The sequence below is a fragment of the Telmatherina bonti genome (genome assembly GCF_933228915.1).
Source record: "Telmatherina bonti genome assembly, chromosome: 3".
Classification (NCBI taxonomy): domain Eukaryota; kingdom Metazoa; phylum Chordata; class Actinopteri; order Atheriniformes; family Telmatherinidae; genus Telmatherina; species Telmatherina bonti.
In genome coordinates this window covers 17,467,811-17,477,554 of record NC_136621.1, presented here as the reverse complement: position 1 = coordinate 17,477,554, position 9,744 = coordinate 17,467,811, and the positions used below count along the sequence as shown (strand labels likewise).

Here is a 9,744-nt window from a genome sequence, read left to right as displayed (position 1 = left end):
AGCAGGGAAGCCCAGACTTTCCTCTCCCCAGCCACATTTGCCAACTCTGCAGGGGGGATCCCAAGTCGTTCCCAGGCCAGCCGGGAGATATAATCCTTCCAGTGTCCTGGGTCTTCCCCGGGGTCTCCTCCCAGAGGGACGTGCCTGGAACACCTCACCAGGGAGGCGTCCAGGAGGAATCCTGACCAGATGCCCGAGACACCTCAACTGGTTCCTCTCGATGCAGAGGAGCAGCCGCTCTATTCTGAGCCCCTCCCGGATGACCGAGCTCCTCACCCTATGTCTAAGGGAGAGCCCAGCCACCCTGCGGAGGAAACTCATTTCAGCCGCCTGTATACAAGATCTTGTTCTTTCGGTCACGACCCACAGCTCATGACCATAGATGAGGGTAGGAACGTAGATCGACCGGAGCTGAATTAGCATTTGTAGTTATATTTATCCATATTGCTGTTGGGTTTGTTTTTTGTTTTTTTTTTAGTTGTCATGGATATTCCTCATTGTACTCTGGACATCTGACCATCTTCACTTTCTTGGATCTCTGCAGCATTCAACAGTTATCATTTTATCCACCTCTCTCATCTAGAATCCTCATTAAATGTAACAGCACTTACATGGCCTAAATCTTATGTCGGAAATTGTCAACAGTTTGTGTACATCAAAAACAGCTCATCATCCATAGCCCCACTTTACCATGATGTCTCCCAGGGTTCTGTACCGAGTCCTCTATCTACTTTACATGCTCTCCTTGGAAACATCATTCATCACCAGGGTCTCCAACTTCACTGCTACGCTTACTATGTTCAACTCTAGCAATCCACTGCATCCACAGCCCCGTAAAATTATTCCACCTTGACTAGATGACTAGATGTCCCGCTGAAATGAAATCCTGGATGCAAGCTGACTACCTCGGCTGTGATCAAAGTTATATGCTTATCATGGCCCCAAATCCATCCCTAAAACTACAAAGAACATCTGTCTTAGTACTGATAACTTATACATGCCCTCGCATTTACAATCTCTAAATGAGCAACACATTAATCAATTTGACAGAACATCATTTTACCACTTAAGGAGCATATAGCACCATCAAATCCATAAATGTCGTCAGATTTTTTTTATTTTTTAGTTATTAACATTTGTATTGATTTATATTTAAGTATTTATCTGACTTTTAATGAACTGAATATTATACCTCTTCATTAACCTTTTGTTCATTTTTATAAGACTAAACATCTCAGAAACCCTTCCTGACCAGAGCAGGAAACGCTGGAAAGACTACGAACGCCAAACTAACTTCAGGTCCATTTCAATGTTTCGTTACATCCGCTGTTGCACGAGGGTCTGTTTTGCAGTCCGGAGTTTGATAATGAGCTCTCCGTACTTCATGCAAAGCAGTTCTGTTCTCGCCAGGAGAGGAAGCCAATCTGCAGGCAGCTCACCTGCGGACTCTCTCAGATCCAAGCTTACGAGCAGACGGAAGTATGACACGGTGAAGGTGGAGGCTGAAGAAGCGAGAATAAATGAGCTTGGACCCTCCTCGGCCCCCTTATTAACCGGTATGTTCAGGTTAGACCACGCACCTCCGTGGGTATTCACGCTTATACATTTATGTGCGCGTAAAGGCAAAAGAGATACCTCTGATTGCCTTGTTTTGTTTACTCTGCCTACATTTACATGTTTTCTTTTCACCTTTAACCCTTTATGGGGCAAGTGACTATTTTTGATCACTTTGTTTTCTTTAATATGAAATTTGTTTGTTTGTTTGTTAATGTAACAACAGAATGGATGTCTTGGTACATACCAGAATGACAATTTTAAGTTAACATTTCTGATTTCAAGGTATTTCATTGAGTGTCCTATAACCATACAGTTTATGCCTATAACGTGTTAATGTGTCCATGGCTCCAAGATCTGCAACACTATTAATCAATACTGGATATTACTTTATTTGGGATTGTTTTGATCATGTACCTCGTCAACATATTTCTCTCTCTTGTGATTCAGAGCAACAATACAAATCGACGTGCTGTGAAATAAAGGATGCAGCGGTTTGTTGTTACTGTGTTTTAAGTTTCCTTATATTTTGGTTTCTTGTGATTTACTGATTTACTTTAGAAGATATGAAAGTAGTGTAAAGTAGGCCTACTTTCTTTTAGATGGAGATAGATATACTTTGTTTATCTCAGGGGGAAACTTCGAGGAATTATATTTTGGCATCTAGAATATTTACAAATCTATATTCATTTTTATATGTATATACATTTTCTACAGCTGGGGTGGGCAACTTCGTCAGCCATAGTCCTGCAAGTTTTAGGAGTTTCCCTGCTGCAACGCAGCTGTCTCAAATTAGTGAGTAAGTAGCAGACTTGTGCTAAGTTTGATATCAAGCTCTACACAAGTCTGTTTATCAAGTCTGATATGAGTTTGTCGTGCTGCGAAACTCCCAACACTTGCAGGGCTGCGACCCTCAAGGACTGAAGTTTCCCACCCCTGGTCTACAGGATGGGACTGAGAAATACACAAGACATAATATTTCCTACCTTATGAATAACTGGGTTGTTTTTCGTTTTGTTTTGTTTTTTCTGGTTTTTTTTTTTTTTTTGCTACTTCAAATTCAAATTAGCCTTTAAATTATGCATCAATAATTTTTGCTATATGTAAAGGAATTTTGCACCTCTTTGAAAGGAGAAAATAGGGCAAAAGGTAATTGTGCATGAAAATTTGGAGGATAAGACTGACTAAAACCTCGTATAAGATCTATCAAAGCACAGTTAAAGTTTTTCCTTTTTTTTTTTCATAAACACAAATTTATAAATGTGGATTTGGTTTCTTGTGCACAAATATTTATGAGAAAGTTTATATATTAAGGTGCTTTAAATCATTTTTAGTCACAGCATCACCTGCCTAAACTGGAACATCATGACATTACAGGATAGAAATAATTTGGGTTATGGCTGTTAACTCAGCAAAGTCGTTGCTGATGTGTTATCTTTTTTTTTTTTTTTTTTTCATGTTCTTTATTTTTATTGCAGACTTAAAGTTTTTCCTCTCATTCAGGTATTCGCCTTGAACACATTCACCAACTCCCAGCGCAAGTAAAAACAGAGCCAGCACCAGTGAAGAATCCACATGGACGTAGGAGGAGACAGCTAACGGTGGAATATGACAGAGATGATGGTGTTTCACCGATGAAGACGGAGAATTGGGAACCCCCTGAGTGGAAGAAACAGTTAGGATTCATTCGTGAGATGAGAAGTAGTCGCGATGCACCCGTTGATAACATGGGAGCAGAAAAGTGCCACGACACAGAAGCTCCTGCACATGTAGGTGTGAGCTGTGTTTTCTCATTACAGTCAGTGTAGCTTATAGAGCCAAAACTCCCTCTGTTCTTCTCACAGGTGAGACGTTTCCAGGTGTTGGTGTCTCTCATGCTGTCCAGTCAGACAAAGGACCAGGTGACAGCAACAGCTATGCAGAAACTCCGAGCACACGGATGCACTGTGGAAAATATACTCGCCACTGATGACGAAACGCTTGGAAAGCTCATCTATCCTGTCGGCTTCTGGAGGGTAACACCTTCGATCGTCCCGGCTTTTGAAGTTTCTTCTGTTTTACTTTAAATAAAAAGGAAACTGAATCTTGTTCTCTTCTCTTTTCCCCAAATTATTCACCTGCCGTCCGTCTTTCATCCACCCACTCCTGTTTAGAATAAGGTGAAATATGTGAAGCTGACATCAGCCATGCTGCAGAAAGAGTATGGGGGAGACATCCCGAACACCGTGGAGGGGCTGGTCCGCCTTCCGGGCGTTGGTCCTAAAATGGCTCACCTGGCTATGGACATCGCCTGGGACCAAGTGTCTGGAATCGGTGGGATCTTGCATCAGAATCATACAAAGTTATATATTTTCTGTTCTTTAGAGATTATTTCCCCCTTTTTTTAAACCATTCCCATTTCTTTTCCATTCCTTACATTTATATTCTAAATGCAAATAAAAACAGCGATGTACTACATCGGTTCAGTGGACAACAATTCGATGCTCGCTGTTGTCACAAATTCTAACAAAAAACTATTTAGATCTGATTAGAATCAAGAGTCTAAATCGATATCTGATGATACCACAAGCTGATTTGCTTTTTCCTGATTTATATTATTTTATTTTGTAACACCTTCCCTATACATAGCATGCGACTTATCACTTGACTTATTGTCCTCTTTGCAAAATCCAAAATGTTTCCCGATGATCTGTTTATTTCCCAAAGGAGAGGATATACATTCATTTACTTTTTGTCATAACAAGAAATGACAAAAACAATCTCATGCCATGACGTCAGTAACTGGGTGGCTGCGATGGCAAGAAAATCATCCTTTTAGAAAAGTCAAAGAGACTGAAATGTTACGGCTTGTTGCTGGGGATCTCTCCTTTTCACACTACCTACTTTGTCAAAAAAAAAAAAAAGCCCCATAATTTTTTTTTTTAACTTTCAAGACTCATATATGTTTCTGTTCAAATGAAATAAAAAAGGGGGGTAAAAATCCATGTTGTGTAGCTGTAACCTGTTGACTAGTTTACAGGTCACAGCTAAATAAACCAAAATGCCAGTGTGACACTGCAAATAACTGTACCGATGACCCACAGATATCGCTGTCGATCGATTGATATGTATAGATATATATGTGTGTGTGTGTGTATGTGTGTAAAAATGATGGACAAAGAAAGAAAAAGGTGACCACACCATTCTTGAGGTTAAAAATTGTAAAATGCCTTCATTAAAAGTAGATAATGCTTATAAAAAGCACCTATGCATGTCAGCACACTGCCTTCATCATGGTGACAAATCAGTCATGAGTGCACAGGTGAAACCTTTATCAGTAATATCAGGAAGTAACATCATGAGCACATGAACAAGTTGGTGACCTAAATGACAGGGAAAACTTAAAACACACACAAAAAAGGCGAATTATAAAAAAGAAGGATGATAAGTTTTCTCATTGAGGCTAGCGGATGTCTCACAGCCTTGATGAAAAATCCTTCCCGTTGTAGAAGACGCTTTGAGACGGTCACTACCCCTCAGCGTAGCAGAGACCATTTCAATGACCGTGATCTGAAATGTTTTGGACCAGCCTGTCAGTAATGTTTAGCCGTGGGATGCTTGTCATTTAAAGTCCTGATGGCATAAACACGGGCAGACACGCTGTCCGTCAGTCTGCGTTTAAAGTTCCCCACATTAAGTAGTATTACAGTTCCTGAATGAAGAGAAGGATGTGGTGTGTCAGAGGTCCATTTGTGTCTTTTAATGTAATATTTCTCACAATATGGTGACAGAAGTTGTACTTCTCACATGGATGTTCGCCAACAAGACTTGGTTACAGAAGCCCGGTCATTGTGCACTAATTGGTGCTCATCTGTAGGAGAAGGCTGGGGGCTCTGTAGACACGTCCCAGAGGGCAGGGTCACATTTAAAATGCTCCATTTGCATTTAATGATTTGATATGAGTTGTTTCTCGACAGTTTGAGTACTCTTTTCTGTAGATTTGGCTTTAAGAGACTGATTCAGCAGACTCGGTTTGGATCCCCTTCGTCAAAACCTAGCTTGCCTCTCCATCACCTTCTCCATCCAAAAACAAAAGCCTGAGCATGTTGGCCTTCATGAAGGCAGGATCTGCTGCAGGACATCTGTCTGGCTTTTTAAGAGACAGTGTAGTGCATGTGTTGATTTATGCTGTTTTCATCCATCCTAGGTGTGGACACGCACGTGCATCGTATTTCTAACAGACTGGGTTGGCTCAAGAAGCTAAGCAAAAACCCCGAGGAAACACGCAAGGCCCTGGAGGAGTGGTTACCCAGGTGACTTACACAGTAATGTCCTGTATCGTACTAAAATCTTTCATAGAAACCCTGAATTTGTTCAACCCCACGACTGAACTTAGGCAGATTTTCACTTTTTGACACCCCCTAACAAAGGCTAATTCAGCATTTGCTTGCATCCTGTCTCTTCTCGTAGCTCTCTCCATGCAATAAAAGTCAGTCGGATGTAGACTCTCACTTTCACTTTTTTACCTTTTCTTTGTTGATTTAAGTTTTTTTTAGGGGTAATGAGTCAGATTATTTGTCTTAGGCAATCCAGAATTAGTAATAAGAAAATACGTCACATTTGTTTTACAGCTTGTTTCACTCCTTTCAAATGACCACAAATGCAGTGATTCGTATGTAGAACCTGAAGTTATCTTAAAGTTCCTCTGTTGCAGGGAGCTGTGGAGTGAAATCAACTGGCTGCTTGTGGGCTTTGGACAGCAGGTTTGTCTTCCTGTAAACCCCCTTTGCTCTGTGTGTCTGAACCAGTACAGCTGTCCATCGGCACACAAGAACTCTCCTGCCAAGAAGCCTAAAGCTGAACCATCACACACATCGAATCAAAAGTCCACCTTTAAAATAAAAACTGAACCTCAGCCGGAAACCGCAGTGAAAGACGAGATGGCGAGCAAGGAGCTCACATGTATTTCTCCAACTAGACCAAAAAGGAAGATAAAAAAGTAGGTTAAATGATGATTCTTTTTCATCAGAAGGTATTGTTTAAGCTGTTATGTGTGTTTACACACACACACACACACACACACACATGCATTTACTGAACATACTGTATTATACTGAGAATCTGTGTGACTTATGTTTGTAATTGTTTTGACACTAACATCAACACGTCAACATTTCACACTATATGAAATATTTTTGTACTTTTCATTCTATTTTATTTTTATAACCAATAAAAAATGAATGCTTCAATTTATAGTTTATATTTTATTCACAGGATTTTTCCTGTTTTCTGGTTGTTTTTTGTATTGGTGTCATTTTGTGCAAACTGTAGAGTATAAGCACTTTTGTAAAGTATAAGCACTTTTTTTTTTCTTTTAGCCCTGAAGTATATCATATCCTAACCAACAGAGAAACACTAACTGAAGACTGTCTTCTTGACTCCTTTTTTTTTTTTTTTTAATATTGTCTTGTCCAGCATTTAAGCAAGCAGACTGATGTTCTGGATGCTGTGTTCTGCTGAGCAAATTTATTTTGCCAAGGGGAGCCTTACAGATATAATGATCCCCTTGTATTTCTGGATTCTTATTTTATTTTTCTATTTGTTTTGGATAATTGTTCATATTACAGAGTTTATACTGCTGGAACAGACCAGAGAGGACAGAAGAGGGACAGAAAGAGAACAGAAAACCGAGAAAACAAGAGAAAGAGATAAATGCATACAAGTATATACACATACATACCCACCTACATACATATGTACATACACGCATATAGCCCACACAAGCCAACTCTAGCTTCATGGTCCTTGCGGAGAACAAAACCATTGACTGTCAGGAGCACCAAAAAACTAGCAAGTTCAATTCTTGACTCCTCATTAAAAGAAGCCACCGGTACTGCACCGAGGTAAAGTTAGTTTGATGTTTGATATTCAACAGATATTCGGACACCCAGTCTCCCGACCCGAAGCCACCTCGTCGTGGGGTTAAGATGCACGATGCAACGGTCTTCTTAACTTCATACCTTCCATCTATATTTGAACACCCAGTCTCCTCGTAATGAATTGCCGACCCTAAGCTGCTTTGTCGTGGGGTTGTGACAGCAAATTTCACCGCAGCGGTCTTCACCACCGGCGGATAGTTAGGGACCGTCAACAAATTAACCATGGCAGAATTTAAACATAACTATCTCCGCAACCACTGGGGCTATGAATGTCAAAACAATTTTAAACAGTTTACGATTTATCTGTGAGTGCTACACTGCCTTTATTTTCTCCATTTTCATCTAGTCCTATTTTATATGAATTTTTAATCAATTCAAACATCAATAGGTTTTTACTCACGTGACTTACACACCTAAAATCACTGCCTAATTACTAGTCCAGTCCTGCCACACATTGCACAGCCTTTTATTTTCCTCATTTTCATCTTGTGGGATTTTATATGAATTTTTTAAGAATTCAAAGTTCAATAGCTTTTTAGTCATGTGACCTACACACTTCAAGCAATGTCTAATGGAGCAGCTATTCCTGCTACATGTTGCACAGCTTTTATTTTCTCCATTTTCATCTAGTCCTATTTTATATTAATTTTTTAAGATTTCAAAGTTCAATAGCTTTTTAGTCATGTGACCTACACACTTCAAACACTGCCTAATGGTTCAGCTAGTCCTGCCACATGTTGCACAGCCTTTTATTTTCTCCATTTTCACCTCGGGTTATTTTATATGAATTTTTTAAGATTTCAAAGTTCAATAGCTTTTTAGTCATGTGACCTACACACTTCAAACACTGCCTAATGGTTCAGCTAGTCCTGCCACATGTTGCACAGCCTTTATTTTCTCCATTTTCATCTAGTCCTATTTTATATGAATTTAGTAAGATTTCAAAGTTCAATAGCTTTTTAGTCATGTGACCTACACACTTCAAACACTGCCTAATGGTTCAGCTAGTCCTGCCACATGTTGCATGTCCATCCATCCATCCATCTTCTGCCGCTTATCCAGGGTCGGGTCGTGGGGGCAGCAGCCTAAGCAGGGAAGCCCAGACTTCCCTCTCCCCAGCCACATTTGCCAACTCTGCAGGGGGGATCCCGAGGCGTTCCCAGGCCAGCCGAGAGATATAATCCCTCCAGCGTGTCCTGGGTCTTCCCCGGGATCTCCTCCCAGAGGGACGTGCCTGGAACACCTCACCAGGGAGGCGTCCAGGAGGCATCCTGACCAGATGCCCGAGCCACCTCAACTGGTTCCTCTCGATGCGAAGGAGCAGCGGCTCTACTCTGAGCCCCTCCCGGATGACTGAGCTCCTCACCCTATCTCTAAGGGAGAGCCCGGCCACCCTGCGGAGGAAACTCATTTCAGCCACCTGTATACGAGATCTCGTTCTTTCGGTCACGACCCACAGCTCATGACCATAGGTGAGGGTAGGAACGTAGATCGACTGGTAAATCGACAGCTTCGCCTTCTGGCTCAGCTCCTTCTTCACCACGACAGACCGGCGCAGAGCCCGCATTACTGCAGACGCCGCACCGATCCGTCTGTCGATCTCACGCTCCATCCTTCCCTCACTCGTGAACAAGACCCCGAGATATTTAAACTCCTCCACTTGAGGCAGGACCTGACTCCCGACCCGGAGAGGGCAATCCACCCTATTCCGGCTGAGGACCATGGTCTCAGATTTTTTGGTGCTGATTCTCATCCCAGCCGCTTCACACTCGGCCGCGAATCGCTCAAGCGAGAGCTGGAGATCACGACCAGATGAAGCCAACAGGACCACGTCATCCGCAAAAAGCAGGGACCCAATCCTGAGGCCACCAAGTCGGATCCCCTCAACACCTCGGCTGCGCCTAGAAATTCTGTCCATATAAGTTATGAACAGAATCGGTGATAAAGGGCAGCCTTGGCGGAGTCCAACCCTCACCGGAAACGAATCCGACTTACTACCGGCAATGCGGACCAAGCTCTGACACCTGTCGTACAGGGACCGGACAGCTCGTACAAGGGGGTCCGGTACCCCATACTCCCGGAGTACCCCCCACAGGAGCCCCCGGGGGACACGGTCGAATGCCTTCTCCAGGTCCACAAAGCACATGTAGACTGGTTGGGCAAACTCCCATGCCCCCTCCAGGACCCCAGAGAGGGTATAGAGCTGGTCCACTGTTCCGCGACCAGGACGAAAACCACACTGCTCCTCCTCAATCCGGGATTCGACTATCCG

At 42.2% G+C, this 9,744-nt stretch overlaps 1 protein-coding gene across 1 annotated transcript; it reads left to right on the top strand.

Moving 5' to 3' along the window:
* Positions 1-1,366: 1,366 nt before the first annotated feature.
* Positions 1,367-6,934, top strand: nthl1 (nth-like DNA glycosylase 1; the record flags this gene model as incomplete). Its single annotated transcript, XM_079262641.1, has 7 exons — positions 1,367-1,556; positions 3,058-3,323; positions 3,399-3,569; positions 3,708-3,867; positions 5,741-5,846; positions 6,248-6,495; positions 6,912-6,934. 7 exons carry the CDS (start codon positions 1,367-1,369, stop codon positions 6,932-6,934), a joined length of 1,164 nt encoding a protein of 387 aa, XP_079118767.1.
* Between the last annotated feature and the right edge of the window lie 2,810 nt (positions 6,935-9,744).